The sequence below is a fragment of the Coregonus clupeaformis genome, unplaced genomic scaffold (assembly GCF_020615455.1).
Source record: "Coregonus clupeaformis isolate EN_2021a unplaced genomic scaffold, ASM2061545v1 scaf0005, whole genome shotgun sequence".
Lineage (NCBI taxonomy): Eukaryota > Metazoa > Chordata > Actinopteri > Salmoniformes > Salmonidae > Coregonus > Coregonus clupeaformis.
In genome coordinates, this window is record NW_025533460.1 from 599,046 (window position 1) to 619,239 (window position 20,194).

Sequence of the window (20,194 nt, forward strand, 5' to 3'; positions counted from 1 at the left end):
GATTAGTGCTTTTTGAGATTGGTTTGGTTTTGGTTCGATTAATAAAAAATAATCACGGTTTTCGATTTCTGTTTAGATCATTTCTTTAGACAGTAAACGCACTATGTGGGTTGAATTCTGTTACACAGAATAAAACAATTAATAAAGTTCCATGATGGTAGTGACTGCCCATGACTGCTTATCGCTTATTAACCATAATTTAATTACATTACTTTAATAAAATATTTCAGTTGTGTATATTATATTTAGTTTATTTGATTACTTTATTATTTCATTCCAAGTCATCATCTCATCTCTATAGAGCTGCTGCCTATGCTGTCTGACAAAATCACAATTTTAGTAGTTCTTCAAAGTAAATAAGATGTACATTTTATGACTGATGAATACAAACTAGGTCATTTAGATCATTTATTTTCAGGTAGAGATACCTCACGAAGCAACTGCTCTATCCCTCTCGATCGCGCGATCTTCTGTCTCTTCTCTCCGTCTGTGTCTGCCCCACACAGACTGGAAGTAGGCACGCAATGGATTATGGTCATTGTAGTTAATTACCACATTTCTGCGCTAAACTACGTAGAATAATGGCCTGTTGGAAACTACAACTCCCTACTACATCGCACAGTTCGGGTTGATCTGACTTATCTCTAGAGAAACTGCGCAATGAGCTCATAGAAAAAAACAGAACTAAATGGAATTCAAATAACAACCTACGACGGTCAATTAGTTGTTTAAAAAACATTTTTGTTAAATCGCTCAGCACTAACAGTATGTGATCTATAAATCACATAATTTGCCTGTTTAGAATACAAGAGGTCTGTGGTGTGTCCTGAAACATATCTGATAGTTCAGTGTACGCAAACACTCTTAAGTGATCATCAGTCACTAAGAAACAGAGGGAGGTAATTTGCCTTTTGTGCCGAACGGTAGGAAAACTAAACACATAAGTGCAACCTTGCAAGTCATGCCAAACATGCTGAAGGAGAAAGATTGACTTAAGAGACGTCTGTAGACATTACTGGAATTCCACCCTGCCTGATTGCATTAAGACAACTCCCAATGTTGGCATTACCCTTCTATGGTGTAGATGGATTGTACGTGCGCACTGGTCCAATAACAGATTTTTTAAACCCTTTTTCAAGACATAAAATAATGAATGCACACATGACTGTAAGTCGCTTTGGATAAACGCCTCTGCTAAATGGCATATATTATTATATTATCAAGAGGGCAGAGAGTGAGAGCAGTGATCTCAGAGCACATTTGACCCTTCGTACCACAACAGTTCTGCAGCTCTTATGACAGAATGCAAGAATCATTGGGGTTTTTGGGGCTCTTGGGTTCATTGCCATTCGATGGATCTCCCTCCTCATCATCCACCGGGGAGCCTTCATCATGGGGCAGCCTTGGCCCGTCTCCCTCATCCAGCTCGAGCGTGTCGGCGCAGGCATCCTCATAGGCGCTGATGCTGTCTGTGTCGTTATTCCTATCTGGGAAGATGTCGCGCCTGTTCTCCTCCTGACTGCTTCCTGGGGTCTGGCTACCCAGCGCCAACGGTCCAAAGGTCTTGTTGACCATCTTAGTGAACTTGGTGAAGCTGTCCTCTGCCCCTTCTCCTTCATCCTCAGAGTCCACAGAGGACCCCAGCCGGTCGACGTGGAGAGGAGGGGGCCGGGATGGACTGTCATAGGGCTGCTCCCCCCTCCCCTTTTTGAAGGATGAGGCGAGCAGCCCCCCAGCACTGGTCTCCGATGATAGCCCGTTGTTGGACCCGGGGCTCTCACTGTCCAATCGGATAATAGAGAGAGGTGCATCTTTGGCAGAATTGCCCTCATCCCTTGGTGCATCTCTGATTTGTTCCTGTGCTTCCTTTTTGATTTTCATTTCTTGTGCTTGTTGTCTAGCCATCTCCTCCTCCCGCTCCTGCTCCTTGACGAGTGTGTACACTGGTACTGCTGGAATGGTCTTCCTCTCCTGTGGAACAGTATGATATAACAGCTATATTAACCATTTTCACATAGTGCACTATATAGGGCGCCATTTGGGAGGCAAACCCTGTACAGACCTCAGTACAGCAGGGAAACAGGCAGGTGTTAAATCTTGAAGCACACAGAGACATTTATATTTTCATACCGTAAAACTAGATGCAAAATGTCAACAGGACACTCCAGGCTAGAGGTGGGTAATATGAAAACCAGATTCAACAAGTACAGTCGTATTATAATGACTTACATGGTCTGGGCTGTTACTATTACGAATATGAGTCCAACTCTCTGTCAAATACATTTTATAGCCTGTAGTACATCTTGTGCTACACTATCAATACATTCATAGGTCTATTTGCATGGTTTGAGGCTAGTTCGAAAATATACAGGTTAAGACAACGTCGGACCAGCACCGTTGCTAACTACCAGCACTGTTGTTAACTAGCATAGTTAGTCCCATTGTTGCAAAGTTATGGGATATTAGAAACCCGTTGTCTTAACCTGTAATTCTTCAACGTAGGTTTGAGTCATGGGCTGGGAAAGTAGCCAGGCCAATTGTCACATTACCGTTTCCCGATTACAATAGGAAACAAGCAGCGCCTGCATGTCTGTCAGTAAGTGGGCTGTGGGCAAGGCATCCTACTGCAAAGCAGAGTGCATGCTGTGTACAAGGCCAATGCCATTTGACAGGACACACACACACACACAGCCTTGGGCCACACTGGACTTTCCCAACCACAAGACCATGCTGATGATGAGATGACCAAATTATTACGACCAAGATCTCTGAGTCACTGCAAATATTAATTTGTTTTAAAATCTGAGGTTTTTTAAAGTGAGGAGGATATAGACTGCCAGCTAGAATATATTGTTTAGCTCTTCTTAGGGCTTTAAAGGGATAATCCACCCCCAGAAATAAAAATCATGAAACTTTGGTGAAAACCTATCAGTTCGTAAAATAAAAATGTTCCCATCATTATCTTCCATCTGTGAAATCAGGAAATCGTGTAGGAAAGTTCTATATAAGGGCGGCAGGTAGCCTAGCGGTTAGATCGTTGGGACAGTAAACGAAAAGTTGCTTGTTCGAATACCTGAGCCGGCAAGGTGGACAAATCTACCATTCTGCCCTTGAGCAGCAACAGCTGTTCTCCGGGCGCCGATGACGTTGATTAAGGCAGGCCCCGCACCTCTCTGATTCAGAGGGGTTGGGTTGAATGCATTCAGTTGTGCAACTGACTAGGTATCCCCTTCTCGTCACTGGAGATGGGGGATATCCCATTTCATAACGTTTTTTAAACAATTAGCCTGCGCTCCAGATCGCCAAATGAGCCAATAAATGGTATGGGCATATATTTGTCTAGAACACATCCACCCATTTATATCGTCATGAGTATATATTTCGCTTAGACGTGCTCAATCTAAACAGTTTACCAAATTATTCAAATCAGTTTCTCCTTCAAGTCCCATCTCGCAATGTGCCCTGTGTCTCTGTGGGACATGTGGGAAGGGCTAATGTTGCCACAGCAACACACTCTGCACCCGCTCTGGGCAGAGAAGAACTGCAAGCTGAACTCAGTGAGATAAGACTCCTAGATTGATAGTGTAGTTTGTTAGACAATTTTACAGCTAGCGAGCTAATTCACATGCTAATATTGACTTTGGTATTATTGTGTGTAGCTACATTTGCTAGCTAACTACCTAATTATTGTAGGTTTTGTAGTTGACTTGAGCTGCAACAGATTTTCACATGTTGCTACCAATGATTTATATATAAACTAGATGACAGAGAGGGGGCACTGTTCTAAAGCCCCCCAGCATTGTAAGAAGTATTTTGGAAGCTAGAGAAATGTATCTATTAATGTCTACATTTGTTTTTGCCACTTTTTTTCTATTACATACACCTTAATGCATACTTTTAAATTATATTATGTGAGCAAAACATAAAGTATATATTTTCCTATAATAAAATGTCCTTAAAGTATAATTGTCACAAAGTTCTAATGCTACTGTCCCCACTACAACAACAAAAATACCTGTACATTTGTCCTTGAAACATTTAATTGATGACTGCTTCTTCTGGGGAGTGCCAATATGACTGATCGGTGGCTTCAAAGCCTCTCATTGCCAATACATACTGTAGCATCAGCAATCTAGGGTTTGTATACATCATTGGTTGCTACCAACCTTGTTATAACGACAAAATGAAACTTGTTCACAAAAAATATTGTTTTCACATATTAGTCTTATTTAACACAGTTTAACATTGTTAATCCTAGGAATTGGTGGTTTGTACGGAAGTCCAGAGAGGACATATGAATAAAAAAAATATTCCGTTATGTCGAGATCACAACTTATTTATCTCATGATCACTACATAACAAAAGTTGTTTTGTCGAGATCACGAGAAAATCTTAAGCACCACGCATCATCCATACATTTATTAAAATGCACGATAACCACCTCATCAAGAAACCCTGTGGCTGCGTTGATCACAAATGCACTTGTGGGGCATTTAATCCCTAAACGATGCCTGACAGGCAGTGCTGTCTCCCAGGCTGCGTGCCGCCCCCAAGACTTCAGCCAATCTCACGCAAGGAACAACGCAGCTAACTGGGCTAGCCTCGTGAGCTAGCTAGTTAGCTAGGTAGTCTTGTTAGCTTGCTTGCTTGCTAGCTAGCTATCTTGTTATCTATGCTGGTTGTTAGCAGTGTTGCATAACTGATATGTGTATAATTATAAGGGACACTTCATGTTTGGTGGATATTAACATTTAAAGTGGGTGAGCGCCATTCCTGACAGGCTGATCAGATTCAATTTCAGCCTCAGAGGCTGATAAGTCAGGATGCTGCCTTGTAGGCCGTTTTATAGGTAAGGCTCCTTGCAGGCAGATTAGCTGTCAAAGTGCTTTATAGGCAGATGCATATCTGATCCAGGGGGTGAGCTCTATAGAGCTCCACAGTGGACGTGTCATAATACCCATAAAACCTAGCGGTGAAACATGGAAATGGTTCCAATAGTTTTTTTACCATTCATTTCAGAACCACTTCAAACAACGTCTGTGTTTCATGTAGGCTTTCCTGCCGTGACGTTTTGATAAGTGTAAATCTCTCTCGGACAAGGTGACTTTTATCAATATAGCCGTGTCTATTAACTCAGATTCGAAAATACTCATTAGCATCAAAGTAGACATAATGCAAGACTACAAATCCTTGCAAACTCCTGAATGTCATCTCTAGCTGACACCTTTGCTGTCAGCTAGCCAGCTATAGCTACCTTAATCCAAAACGAAAGATATTTAACATTTTCATATTTTATTTAACTAATATTTGTGGCTTATTTATGCATTTGGTCTTGTACAAAATACTATCCTAGTAGCAGTCAGATATTTACAATGTGCCATGAATACTAGGCTACTTGATATTAGTAACATACCCTTATTTTACCAGATCATTTTCTCCTTCAGCCAGTGGAGGTCTATATTTAATCCCTTATAATTTCTGCCAACTACAGTGAGGGAAAAAAGTATTTGATCCCCTGCTGATTTTGTACGTTTGCCCACTGACAAAGACAGTCTATAATTTTAATGGTAGGTTTATTTGAACAGTGAGAGACAGAATAACAACAATAAAATCCAGAAGAACATGTCAAAAATTGTATAAATTGATTTGTATTTTAATGAGGGAAATAAGTATTTAACCCCTCTGCAAAACATGACTTAGTACTTGGTGGCAAAACCCTTGTTGGCAGTCACAGAGGTCAGACGTTTCTTGTAGTTGGCCACCAGGTTTGCACACATCTCAGGAGGGATTTTGTCCCACTCCTCTTTGCAGGTCTTCTCCAAGTCATTAAGGTTTCGAGCCTGACGTTTGGCAACTCGAACCTTCAGCTCCCGCCACAGATTTTCAATGGGATTAAGGTCTGGAGACTGGCTAGGCCACTCCAGGACCTTAATGTGCTTCTTTTTGAGCCACTCCTTTGTTGCCTTGGCTGTGTGTTTTGGGTCATTGTCATGCTGGAATACCCATCCACGACCCATTTTCAATGCCCTGGCTGAGGGAAGGAGGTTCTCACCCAAGATTTGACGGTACATGGCCCCGTCCATCGTCCCTTTGATGCGGTGAAGTTGTCCTGTCCCCTTAGCAGAAAAACACCCTCAAAGCATAATGTTTCCACCTCCATATTTGACAGTGGGGATGGTGTTCTTGGGGTCATAGGCAGCATTCCTCCTCCTCCAAACACGGCGAGTTGAGTTGATGCCAAAGAGCTCCATTTTGGTCTCATCTGACCATAACACTTTCACCCAGTTCTCCTCTGAATCATTCAGATGTTCATTGGCAAACTTCAGACAGGCATGTATATGTGCTTTCTTGAGCAGGGGGACCTTGCGGGCGCTGCAGGATTTCAGTCCTTCACGGCGTAGTGTGTTACCAATTGTTTTCTTGGTGACTATGGTCCCAGCTGCCTTGAGATCATTGACAAGATCCTCCCGTGTAGTTCTGGGCTGATTCCTCACCATTCTCATGATCATTGCAACTCCACGAGGTGAGATCATGCATGGAGCCCCAGGCCGAGGGAGATTGACAGTTCTTTTGTGTTTCCTCCATTTGCGAATAATCGCACCAACTGTTGTCACCTTCTCACCAAGCTGCTTGGCGATGGTCTTGTAGCCCATTCCAGCCTTGTGTAGGTCTACAATCTTGTCCCTGACATCCTTGGAGAGCTCTTTGGTCTTGGCCATGGTGGAGAGTTTGGAATCTGATTGATTGATTGCTTCTGTGGACAGGTGTCTTTTATACAGGTAACAAACTGAGATTATGAACACTCCCTTTAAGAGTGTGCTCCTAATCTCAGCTCGTTACCTGTATAAAAGACACCTGGGAGCCAGAAATCTTTCTGATTGAGAGTCAAATACTTATTTCCCTAATTAAAATGCAAATCAATTTATAAAATTTTTGACATGCGTTTTTCTGGATTTTTGTTGTTGTTATTCTGTGTCTCACTGTTCAAATAAACCTACCATTAAAATTATAGACTGATCATTTATTTGTCAGTGGGCAAACGTACAAAATCAGCAGGGGATACAAATATTTTTTTCCCTCACTGTATATGAACGAGGTGAAATCTATTTAAATGTATGGTGTCAGAATGCACTGCTGTATTAAAGCAATTCAGAACAAATTTGTTGACATCTTCTGTTGCAGATTCAAAGCCAGATTAACTCATTGCAGAATGTATCCACAATCATGAATGAATAAGCATATTTATTTGACAAGAATGCACCTAGACCTCCATTAATCACGTCAAACACCTGAACTCCAGCAATTACATTGTTTTAAAGAAATCAAAATAGCAAACAATGCATACATACAGTGCCTTGCAAAAGTATTCATCCCCCTTGGCGTTTTTCCTATTTTGTTGCATTACAACCTGTAATTTAAATTGATTTTTATTTGGATTTCATGTAATGGACATACACAAAATAGTCAAAATTGGTGAAGTGAAAAAAATTACTTTTCAAATAAATAACAAAAAAGTGGTGCGTGCATATTTATTTACCCCTTTTGCTATGAAGCCCCTAAATAAGACCAGGTGCAACCAATTACCTTCAGAAGTCACATAATTAGTTAAATAAAGTGTAACATGATCTCAGTATATATACACACCTGTTATGAAAGGCCCCAGAGTCTGCAACACCACTACGCAAGGGCACCACCAAGCAAGCGGCACAATGAAGACCAAGGAGCTCTCCAAACAGGTCAGGGACAAAGTTGTGGAGAAGTACAGATCAGGGTTGGGTTATAAAAAAAATATCAGAAACTTTGAACATCCCACGGAGCACCATTAAATCCATTATTAAAAAATGTAAAGAATATGGCACCACAACAAACCTGCCAAGAGAGGGCCGCCCACCAAAACTCACAGACCAGGCAAGGTGGGCATTAAATCAGAGGCAACAAAGAGACCAAAGATAACCCTGAAGGAGCTGCAAAGCTCCACAGCGGAGATTGGAGTATCTGTCCATAGGACCACTTTAAGCCGTACACTCCACAGAGCTGGGCTTTATGGAAGAGTGACCAGAAAAAAATCATTGCTTAAAGAAAAAAATAAGCAAACACGTTTGGTGTTTTGCCAAAAGCCATGTGGGAGACTCCCCAAACATACAGAAGAAGGTACTCTGGTCAGATGAGACTAAAATTGAGCTTTTTGGCCATCAAGGAAAATGCTATGTCTGGCGGAAACCCAACACCTCTCATCACCCTGAGAACACCATCCCCATAGTGAAGCATGGTGGTGGCAGCATCATGCTGTGGGGATGTTTTTCCATCGGCAGGGACTGTGAAACTGGTCAGAATTGAAGGAATGATGGGATGGCGCTAAATACAGGGAACTTCTTGAGGGAAACCTGTTTCAGTCTTCCAGAGATTTGAGTCTGGGTCACCTTCCAGCAGGACAATGACCCTAAGCATACTGCTAAAGCAACACTTGAGTAGTTTAAGGGGAAACATTTAAATGTCTTGGAATGGCCTAGTCAAAGCCCAGACCTCAATCCAATTGAGAATCTGTGGTATGACTTAAAAGATTGCTGTACATCAGCGGAACCCATCCAACTTGAAGGAGCTGGAGCAGTTTTGCCTTGAAGAATGGGCAAAAATCCCAGTGGCTAGATGTGCCAAGCTTATAGAGACATACCCCAAGAGACTTGCATCTGTAATTGCTGCAAAAGGTGGCTTTACAAAGTATAGATTTTTTTGGGGGGGTGAATAGTTATGCACGCTCAAGTTCTGTTTTTTTGTCTTATTTCTTGTTTGTTTCACAATAAAACATATTTTGCATCTTCAAAGTGTTGGCATGCGGTGTAAATCAAATGATACAAACCCTCCAAAAATCCAATTTAATTCCAGGTTGTAAGGCAACAAAATAGGGAAAATGCCAAGGGGGGGTGAATACTTTCGCAAGCCACATCTGACTTGAAGTAATTATATTCATCAATGCCACAAAGCTGGCACATCGAGGAGCACCATATGAACTATTATTACTATCGGAGAGCGCACAGATTATTCTGCTTTTCCATTATTGGAATTAGATCAGCACAAATAACACAACATGTAAAACAGAATATTGTGATTTTTGGTGGGTGAGTTACAAACGAAGATACAACTGGATGTGTAAGGTAGGTTTAATATAAATACTAGGTCAACTCCAGCAGACTGAGAAACACACTTAAGACTCATAACAAGGAATACATGCCTAAACGCAACTCTATCAACAGCCTTCTTGTCAATTTAACAGGTCAATGTTGCTGCTGTCAATTGTGAGCAGCACATTTACCACTGCATTTAGTCTGAACCCCAGCATAAGCGGGAGGACAGCATTACACAGATGAAAAAAGTTAGCAAAAACAGTACAGCACAACACTTTTAAAATGTGTTACTGAGTCTAGATGTTATCAAATCAGGAGAAGAACAAGTGAAGGAAGCAGCGTAGGGAAAATGGGTGAAGGTAGATAAGATGGAGAGTTCCAAAGTGTCCGAAGTTGAGGGACCATGGGGCATAAAAGGCAGTGTGGAATAAGGGGTAGCTAGAGGGATGGTTGGCCATGGAATAAACATCAAATTGGGTGCTGGTGTGCTTCTGCATCCCTTATAGGTTGTTGCCACAAATATCCAGCCCATGTCCAGTTATACGCGGGGTCTCAGCGTGTGTCCCTCGACATCATTCCGTCACAGTTGCAGCATTCAAATCGTGGTCAATTTGTGTCTGTGAATCACAAAATTTAAAACAATGAGTGATCACAGCATTTCCACCAATTGAGCCATACACAATAAAACTTAAGCATTGATGACAGCATTTTGTTGACAACATAGTGGTTTACACCATGTCTACTGTGTGTGAAAGATGGAAGAATCTTACCCCAGCTGTAGGTCCATTTGAGTGTGTGGTCACTTAGGCCTACACATCAACCAGTACTGGGACCATTGGAGACTTGGGATGCTTGCTCTCAAAGTGCTGCTTGAATGTCTTCAGGTCTGCATCTATAAAGGTGAAAGACAAAATGGAGGAAGTTAATCTGTGGTTTAGATTGAATTCAAAGTGAACACAAATGATAAACTAAGCAATATGATGAAACACACTACTACACATATGAAAGACTGTACCACACAGGCTAGTACAATAGCCGACACATGGAGAGGAACCTAAAGGCACATACAGTACCAACCAACACCACTTTCCCGATAGACAGGGCAGGTGTGGACCAGTGCTGCCTTGGCTGTAGTCTTCTGGCCCGCAGCTGCTCCCTTCTTAGCAGCTGCCTTGGCATCAGTCAACAAGTTCCACTTCCACTTGAGAGTGGAGTATGCGTTATATATCAATACCGTGAAATTGACCCCCCCAGATTGTACCCGTAGTGAATAATGAATTAAAAGGGTGGACATCTCCAGATCTGAATGGCAGGAGTGTGTATAAGCTTTTGTTCCAGCCGAGCTCATGCCTAATTACAAATCATAGCCTATCGCCGTGAATTCGTCATGCTGATTATTTAAGTCAGGTGTTGGAGCTGGGCTGGGACAAAACCCTTCACACACTCCTTCTCTTCAGGACTTGCTGCAATGACTGAAACAGACCAAAGCAGGAGAATAGTGTTCCATGTCGAAACAGCTTGCCTAGTTGAGAGGTGATAAGACCCATTGGTTCTGGAATACAGAAGGTGCAAATAAAGTTAATAATTATACTTAAAAACAAACCAATTATTTAAAAACCCACCATAGCTTGGAGGACTAAATAAGGTTACATAACCTTGCCTACTAGTTATACTAATGATCTGCTGTCTAGAGGGAAAACAGCAAACAAATCAATGTCTCCCCGCAGTAAAGTAAGCACACTTGACAAAAGAGAGGATGCTAATCAGTCCATCTCTGAAACCTCTCAAAAAGCCAGACCAAAATAATACTGCTAGCTAGGGTAGCTACAAGTCAAGTAGTACCCACAGACACAAACAAACATGATCTAGAATGCTAGTTTACCCATGTAAGTTAGCTAGCTAGTTAAATAGCAAGCTAAACTGTTGGTTCATAAAAGCTAAACTCGTTTTTATGAATTTCTCATGCATTTAAATGGCTAGCCAAATAGACTGCTAATGTAGCCATCTAGCCAGGCTAATGTTTGTTAACTAGCTAACCATGAGCTAGCTAGCTAGATAACAGGTATTGTGTACATTCTTTACTTGCCCAATACAGTTCACAGACTTGTCCATTAAACACATTTTGCCAATTTAGCTAACATTAGATAGAATCTCTGGATAAACTTACTCTTGCCTCGATTCGGCAGTCTCGTCCAGATCATCATGGCCCTGGTAAGTGATGTGAAGCTTGAGACGGGCATTTGTAGTTCTGTATGATAGCCACATAAGCCGCTAATTAGCATTTCATTTTGGGGGGGTAAATACAGGCGAATATATTGATAAACGTCACCTTGTCAGAGAGAGATTTACACGGTTATCAAAACGTCACACCAGGGTAAGCCTACAGGAAACACAGCCCTTATTTGAAGTGTTTCTAAAATGGCAGAAAAATTGTAGAAAAAAGATTGGAACCATTTCTGTGTTTGACCGCCAGGTTTTATGGGTATTATGATTCATACTGTGGTACTCCATTCCTGGCAGGCTTATCAGATTCAATAGCAGCCTCAGAGGCTGATAAGTCAGGATGCTGCCTTGTAGACTGTCTGCAAAGAGCCTTACATATAAAAAAGCCTACAAGGCAGCATCCTGACATCAGCCTCTGAGGCTGCTATTGAATCTGATCAGCCTGTCAGGATTGGAGCTCACCCACTCTGTACATTTTATATTATCCATAAAACATGAAGTGTCCCTTACAATTATACACATATCAGTTATGCAACCTAACAACCAGCACGGGCTTCCCGAGTGGCGCAGCGGTCTAAGGCACTGCATCGCAGTGCCTGAGGCGTCACTACAGACCCGGGTTGAATCCCAGGCTGTCACAACCGGCCGTGACCGGGAGTCCCATAGGGCGGCGCACAATTGGCCCAACGTCATCCGGTTAGGGGACGGTTTCGCCAGGGGGGCTTTACTTGGCATATCGCGCTCTAGCGACTCCTTGTGGCGGGCCAGGCTCCTGCAGGCTGACTTTGGTTGTCAGTTGGACAGTGTTTCCTCCGACACATTGGTGCGGCTGGCTTCCGGGTTAAGCTGGCAGGTGTTAAGGAGCGCGGTTTGCCTCTCCCGAGCCTGTTGGGGAGTTGCAGCGATGAGACAACATCGCAATTGGATATCATGAAATTGGGGAGAAAAGGTAATAAAAATAAACTAACAACCAGCAAAGAAAACTAGATAGTTAGCTGTCTAGCTAACAAGACTGCCAAGTTAGCTGCATTGTTGCTTGCATGCGATTGGCTGTGGTCTTGGGGGTGGCATGTTGTCAGGCCTCATTCAGGGCTTAAATCCCCCACGAGCTCTTAGCGCAAGGTAATGGACATTTAGCTTGCTAACATTCTAACTTACAAACTGATAATGAGCTCCAAACACAAATGAAAGCATGAAATAATCAATAAAAACATATGCTGATCCACCATGGGCTCTTCCGCCTCAGCCATACCCTCAATCTATTATCAGTAAGTCTCAACAAAACAACTTTTGTTATGTCATGACCATGAGACAACCATCTCGTGATCGACAAAACAACTTTTGTTATGTAGTGATCATGAGATAAATAAATAGTGATCGACATAACGTGGGAATAATTTTTTCATCCATATGTCCTCTCTGGACCTCCGTAGGTTTGGGGTGGATTGTCCCTTTTAATTGCAAACAGACGACTCCATTCCAATCTGCCACAAGCCTCAGTAGCAGATAACAACCAGATAGCTCTGACTTTGCTGATAGCTATTTTGAGGAAAAGTGTATTTACTATGCATATGATGTGGTTGTCCCACCTAGCTGTCTTAAGATGAATGCCCCAACTGTAAGTCGCTCTGGATAAGAGCGTCTGTTAAATGACTAAAATGTAAATGTAAAATGTAATGTAAATGTAACCCGGAGTGAAATGTGTACATCTTCTACTGTGCTGTGTGCTGCTCTCGTTAGAGTACAAAATGTACTCCACCTGACTTTAGTCAACATGTAGCAAGCATAACACCTTTATCAAACATATCCTTTGGGACAGAACAAATATCTGTCAATCATTTACATTGCCCTATTTTAGGAATGGTAATGTACACATACACACCCCGCACACTGAGAATAACAGCTATGGTGGGAGGAAAAGGAACGAGTTACGCAACCAACCAGAGCTGGCATGAAACAAGCTATTAGTCACTCTTTATTTTTAAATTTTAAATTTTAGTCATTTAGCAGAGGCTCTTATCCAGAGCGACTTACAGTAGCAATTCGAGTTAAGTGTCTTGCTCAAGATCGCATCGATTGTTTTTTCACCTAGTCGGCTCGGGGATTCGTTCCAGCGACCTTTCGGTTACTGACCCAACACTCTTAACCGCTAGGCTTCCTGCTGTGCATATGTCCAAAACCAGGAAACCTGCTGTACTTGTGCCTCTCTCTGTATGATTATGTAAGCCCCACCTCCTCATACTTCATTACCTCTTTTAGCCTCTCCACCTCCTGCATCAGAGAGCTGACCATGTCCTCCAACTTCCTCTTGGCTTCTCTCTCTTGCGCCAACTCCTACAAATACAGAAAGACACATCAATTTATGACCCAATGCAGCTGAGGGTAGTGAACTGTTTTAGAGCAGTGGTTCTCTAACGGTAGGTTGGGACCCACAGTTTGGTCACAGGAAATTGCACATTCCTACTATAAAACATTGTTTTGCTCCTCTAGGATCTTTTTACATGTACATTAGATTTTGGTAATTTAGTAGATGCTCTTATCCAGAGTGACTTACAGTCAGTGCATTTCACTAAGGTAGGTAAGACAACCACATATCACAGTCATTGCAAGTGTGTATGACTGGGTGTACCATGGTGGCGTGGCTGGCCTCTCTCTGGGCCTCGGCCAGCATCTCCTCGGCCCCCTCCAGGGCGTCCTGCAGAACGTCCACCTGGAACAACACAGTCTCCCGCTGCAGCTCCAGCCCACGCAGCTCCTGCAACACATCGTCGTAGTTCGCCTGCAGGTCGAGCTGACAAACACAGGCATATCCGTGGGAAGATCCAATTAGTCATCATGCTCCCAACAAACACAGGCATATCCGTGGGAAGATCCAATTAGTCATCATGCTCACAACAAACACAGGCATGGCAGTGGGCAGCTTCATCTAGTCACACTAACAACAATACTGGTTTAATGTTGTGACATGTAATTTCATATTCAACTGTTGGATATTGCTTCATGGAGATTACATTTTTTGATAGCTATTTCTGGTCTATGGTCCTCCTTTTCTGTGTCATACCAGGTTTTCTTCTTTATATGGCAACACGTTGCTGGCATGACAACACATAATTGCACTGGAGCAAAATTATTTATTCCTGGGTTATTTTGTGTGAGTTTCATAAAGAGTATGCACCATCTGAATATGCAGCACATGCTGTTAGAATGTCTAATTTCACATCCAGTAGAACTGGTTATACTGCTCAAATATGAGAAAAGGTATTCTGCAAAACATCCTCATTAAAAAGGCTTGTGCAGATAATCACCCTCTCAGGGAGTTCCATCATCATTTCCTGATCCTCCTCAGACTGCTGGAGTGAACAAGACAAAGAGAAAGGTCAACAACACTCAAACAAGTAATATAATAAGAAGTTCTAGCATACTCTAAGTATGTTTCATAGCACTGATAGAATCAGAGGTAATCATGTTTAAATGTCAGATCACTGTAGGTCTACATCCCAAACCACACCCTATTCCCTATATAATACAATACTTTTGACCAGAGCCCTATGGGGAATAGGATGCCATTTGAAACACAACCTAAATATACCAGTAGCTTCATCCATTACTCTTATTATACCTGACTCCCACTTCTCCTCTTGAGGGTCCCCCCTCTGCTGTCACTGCGTGTCAGACGCCTGGCCGAACTCTCCTTCTGACAAAAGAATAAAAGACATGTCAGACAGACCCAAAATACTGTCTACAAAACCATGTGGGAATAACTGTTAGCACACTTTTTACATTGTTCCCACATCCCAGTCAGCTGGTATACACAGAGTGTACCTAACATTATGAAAACTTTCCTAATATTGAGTTGCACCCCCTTTTGCCTTCAGAACAGCCTCAATTTGTCAGGGCATGGACTCTACAAGGTGTCGAAAGCCTTCCACAGGGATGCTAGCCAGGGTTTCCGTTAGCCAGTAAATGGCTTTTGGACGAATCTTTTTTTTTTTTTACAAGCCAATAAAATTGTTGTCGGCCAAATTGTCCAGGAGAAAAAGAAAAACCATTGCAAAATAACGCTTTTTATTCATTGATGGAAATACAAGTCGATGAGCTCCAACTTCAAAGGCAAATATACTTAATAGGATAATAAATCCTCAAGCTGTTTGGAAATTAGTGTCGGGTGTGTTTCTATTTTTACTCACGTTAAAGACGCAAGGTCCTCATAAGGGACTTCAGCTAAGTGTACCCTAACAGGGCAAAATTGACGAAGATTATGTGATTATCCCTGTTTCTAGTGTGCCCGCCGAAAGGGGATTCTTTCTCCAAAACAGAGTAAGGACGGCCTCGAGGACAAAGTAACGAGGCTGATGCGCATAGTAAACTGATCCAAGGAGTTGGGACAGTTTTGACTTCACGACAGCTCACTTTGAGCAGGCTAAGGTCCGCCTCAAACGTAAGTAAATTAGAGGCAAATTATTGTGTTCGTCAGGCCCAGTCCTAGCAGTTCTGCTGCCGCCCTAGGCAACATCAACATATGCCGCCCATGTGTCATGTATAGTATAAAGATATGGAATGAATTGATAGACTACAGTAATGATGTGTATCATGCACAATTGGTGCATTTCAGTTGAGGTTATTCAGTAGCACTTGCAAACGAAACATCGTTGCCAACTATTCACATCGGACAGTTACAATGTTGCAATCACTAGGCAGCCAACTGCCTATAGTAGGAAACGGAGTTGTTATCAATAAGCCATGTATATCACACGACACGAGTCACGTGCTTTCATAAATCCATGGCGCAGCCCTGGTTTCACAGGAGCATTGTAAAATAAGCTCTCTCAATTAACCAACCAAATTTCATTTATTTACATATCGAATTTGATTGTCCAACATCAGTTTTATAATTTCTACATTTTGTGGCCACCAAAGAGTGTCCTCTTTCCACTGCTGTGGTGCTGAATCGCAGCGGGAATGGCGAGTGGTGCGAGCCGGCCCGGTCATGGCTAGAAGGGACCCAACTTTTGTCAAATGAACGTCAAGTTACGTCTTCTGTGATGATCAATCTAATGAGTGGCCTTCCCACTGCTATTGAATATTACCTACATGTTTTCACAAAACGTACATACATTTAAGGGAAAGGCTTGATAATGATGGTTTTTGTGTTGTGCCCACAATCGGTTGAGACAGGGTGGGTGTCATGGTTTGGCTGATAAATCTACTAAAATGGGAATACAATTGATATTTTAACTTTCAAATGGTACCGCAAAGATGAGACGGTTGACTTGAATGGGAACATCTGTTTTAAATTATACTGTTATTCCTCCATAGGAAACCTAATGAAATCATAGAAATATAGACAATAGAATAGACATGAGCATTTAAGTTGACATTCAATGGTGGGTGGACCGATGGTCATCTTTGTGGTAGTAATTAGAAGTTACAATTTCAATTCAATGTCAATGGTTTACTAGCTAAATTGCAGTGAGTGGTCTGAAGGGATAGGTCCATTCTATGATTTATATATTTATGATTGAAAAGTCACCCACCCTGTATTCAAGAGCATGTTGTGTCTCAATTGATGGCAAGCACAGCAACCTCAGATGATGTGAAATAGGGTCTAAGCTACAAAATACACTACCGTCACTTAGAAATGTCCTTGTTTTCGAAAGAAAAGCAATTTTGTTGTCCATTAAAATGATCAGAAAAACAGTGTAGACATTGTTAATGTTGTAAATAGCTATTGTAGCTGGAAACGGCTGATTTTTAATGGAATATCTACATAGGCATACAGAGGCCCATTATTAGCAACCATCAGTCCTGTGTTCCAATGGCACGTTGTGTTTGCTAATCCAAGTTTATCATTTTAAAAGGCTAATTGATCATTAGAAAACCCTTTTGCAATTATGTTAGCACAACTGAAAACAGTTGTGCTGATTAAAGAAGCAATAAAACTTCTTGAGACTAGTTGAGTATCTGGAGCATCAGCAATTGTAGGTTCGATTACAGGCACAAAATGGCCAGAAACAAATAACTTTCTTCTGAAACTTGTCAGTCTATTCTTGTTCTGAGAAATGAAGGCTATTCCATGCGAGAAATTGCCAAGAAACTGAAGATCTCGTACAACACTGTGTACTACTCCCTTCACAGAACAGTGCAAACTGGCTCTAACCAGAATAGAAAGAGGAGTGGGAGGACCCGGTGCACAACTGAGCAAGAGGACAAATACATTAGTGTCTAGTTTGAGAAACAGACGCCTCACAGGTCCTCAACTGGCAGCATAATTAAATAGTACCCTCAAAACACCAGTCTCAATGTCAACAGTGAAGAGGCGACTCCGGGATGCTGACTTTCTAGGCAGCGTTGCAAAGAAAAAGCTATATCTCAGACTGGCCAATAAAAAGAAAAGATTAAGATGGGCAAAAGAACAGACACTGGACATGGCAATTTCTCGCATGGAATAGCCTTCATTTCTCAGAACAAGAGTAGACTGACGAGTTTCAGAAGAAAGTTATTTGTTTCTGGCTATTTAGAGCCTGTAATCGAACCCACAATTGCTGATGCTCCAGATACTCAACTAGTCTCAAGAAGGCCAGTTGTATTGCTTCTTTAAAATCAGCACACCAGTTTTCAGCTGTGCTAACATAATTGCAAAAGGGTTTTCTAATGATCAATTAGCCTTTTAAAATGATAAACTTGGATTAGCAAACACAACGTGCCATTGGAACACAGGACTGATGGTTGCTGATAATGGGCCTCTGTAGATATTCCATTAAAAATCAGCTGTTTCCAGCTTACTATAGCCATTTACAACATTAACAATGTCTACACTGTATTTCTGATGAATTTGATGTTATTTTAATGGACTAAAAAATTGCTTTTCTTTCGAAAACAAGGACATTTCTAAGTGACCCCAAACTTTTGAACGGTAGTGTATGTGAATATGAAAACAATCAGAAATCCGTTTTTAGATAACTGACTTTAAAGGTTTAAAAATTATTTTCAATAAATAATCCAATAGTTTGAAAACAATGATATCAAACTCAACCATTTACATTTCCCAGTGATGAAGAAATGGATGTCTCATGGTATGGTGGCGTATGCAAAATGGGTCAACTTTGAGCACCTTTATTTCCTGAATGTTTTGTCATTCAGGTCCAAAAAGTCACTTTCTGACTACTTCTTCCATGGGCAAACATGTATGGAAGGTTTTGTTGAAATCAAAAGGAATGCTGTCAAAAAGGGATTGAATTAAAATGGATTTAGGCCTTCCCTTAGGCTACATATCAACACAACTTTGCAAACATCTAGGTCCAGTTCTTATGGACTGTAAGTCTACAGTACTCTACCAATTATGAAAAATAATTAGATAAATGTATGAACCACTGATGACTGAATTCTAACTACATTAGTCAAGCAATGTGTCATCCCTATTCTAACGAAGTAGCCATACCTTTTTTACTTGTGCCCTAATGGGAGACACTAGACCAGATTAGAAGCTTCTTCTTCTGTGGGTTTTATGGCGGACTACATCACAAAATTGCCACAGATTAGAAGCCTGTTTTATCTGGTGTTTTAAGTAGCTAGCTAAACGTAAAGCCTTTGAAGGCAATTCAGTTGTGCGTAGGCTGGCTACAATGTAATACTGTTCGAAAGGAAGTCATTGTAACAATGTTACCGTTTTCCCTCAGTGAAATTGAGACAATGTAACACCGCATGCTACAGTAACATTGGAGTGAGAGTGTAAATGAAAATGAGTAGGCTACAAAACAGTAAAAAACAAAGTAAACACCTTAAAAATATAAACACATGCAGTGGCTTACTGTAAAGCTTGAGGATGAATCTTCTCGACTGTAACCACTGTAGCCTAGTAATGTCAAATTAGACTCTATAAAAATAGATAATAGCCTACAGATAATAGACTGCATGACTCTTGTAAATGTCGCAATACGATTGCGACGTGATTGCTCGACGCTCACCTCCTTGATAATGTTGCGAAGTGACTCATCTTCACTCACTCCGCGAGAAAGCTTCCTTCTTCTCGGTGACCCGTCTCTTTCCAAAGTCCCGGAATGCATTTTTCTAGTAACCTACGATACACAAAAAATATAAATCCTGTTCTTAAGAACTAGATGATATGAGTACTGTAGTCAACGAGTAATGTTTTGTTTTGTGCGGATGAAGGGATCGCGACAGAATGAACTGACGCCCAGATTGTGGGCGGAACGTTTTATTCCATGGGTTGCCTCCCAATGACGTATATAAACCATGGATTGCTATAGCTACACTATGTTTTGGCCATGGAGTGGTTTTGAAACCACCGGTCGGCCATATTGGCACTCCTCAGAAAAGCAGTCTATTTTTATGTTTAACTCATGTATAAGTATGCATTAAGGTGTCTGTAATAGAATAAACATGGCAAAAACAAATGTAGACATTACTAAATGAATTTATATAGCTTCCAAAATATGTTTTATAACGGTGGGGGAGTGCCAAGATGGAGGTGGAATATATTAAGAGTAAATATGGATTGCTGCAGAAGGAAATTAATTGAACATGAAGAGAGTGAGGATGAATTAACTGTGGTGGCAGGTGCGGTGAAGAATGCAGAGTTTGAGCCTTGTCCCGATGGTGATAAAGATGTTTTTTTGCCCAGTGGGAGTGAGATTTTTGGAGAGAATGGATGCTTGCCTTCTGGCTGATCCATATGTTGTGTCAGGTTGGGGTGGAGAAGAGGTTGGGGAATGTTGGGTTGGTGAAAGTGACTCGAAGTGGAATCGTGTTGTTTTTTTGCATTTCTGTCGTCCAGAGGGAGTGTGCGCTCCGCACCATGCAACTGGGGACAAGAACTGTGACTTGCTTTC

The 20,194-nt window shown here is 41.6% G+C and overlaps 1 protein-coding gene and 1 long non-coding RNA gene across 4 annotated transcripts; both read right to left on the reverse strand.

The window, feature by feature from the left end:
• Nucleotides 1-286: 286 nt before the first annotated feature.
• On the reverse strand, nt 287-19,543 carry LOC121577825. 3 transcript variants are annotated; one of them, XM_041891745.2, is made up of 6 exons: nt 19,310-19,543; nt 14,965-15,036; nt 14,651-14,695; nt 13,975-14,136; nt 13,596-13,679; nt 287-1,971 (listed from the first exon to the last, which is right to left on the reverse strand). In XM_041891745.2, exons 1-6 carry the CDS (start codon nt 19,406-19,408, stop codon nt 1,294-1,296), a joined length of 1,140 nt encoding a protein of 379 aa, XP_041747679.1. In that variant the 5' UTR covers nt 19,409-19,543; the 3' UTR covers nt 287-1,293. The 3 variants fall into 3 exon arrangements, with proteins under 3 accessions (XP_041747679.1, XP_041747678.1, XP_041747677.1); XM_041891744.2 differs by having other exon boundaries at nt 14,965-15,039; XM_041891743.2 differs by lacking the exon at nt 19,310-19,543 and adding an exon at nt 19,154-19,302 and having other exon boundaries at nt 14,965-15,039.
• On the reverse strand, nt 9,141-10,368 carry LOC121577826. The gene is made up of 2 exons (XR_006002683.2): nt 9,893-10,368; nt 9,141-9,739 (listed from the first exon to the last, which is right to left on the reverse strand). It is a non-coding gene; the product is annotated as an uncharacterized LOC121577826 (long non-coding RNA).
• Nucleotides 19,544-20,194: the final 651 nt, after the last annotated feature.

Excerpts from the sequence above, each read along its gene's own strand:
- LOC121577825 (XM_041891743.2), bottom strand. The coding sequence starts at position 19,258 with ATGCAGTCTATTATCTGTAGGCTATTATCTATTTTTATAGAGTCTAAT. Across the intron at positions 14,696-14,964 it reads AGAGGAGAAGTGGGAGTCAG|CAGTCTGAGGAGGATCAGGA; the intron begins GTATAATAAGAG and ends TGTTCACTCCAG. Across the intron at positions 13,680-13,974 it reads AGGCCAGCCACGCCACCATG|GAGTTGGCGCAAGAGAGAGA; the intron begins GTACACCCAGTC and ends CTGTATTTGTAG.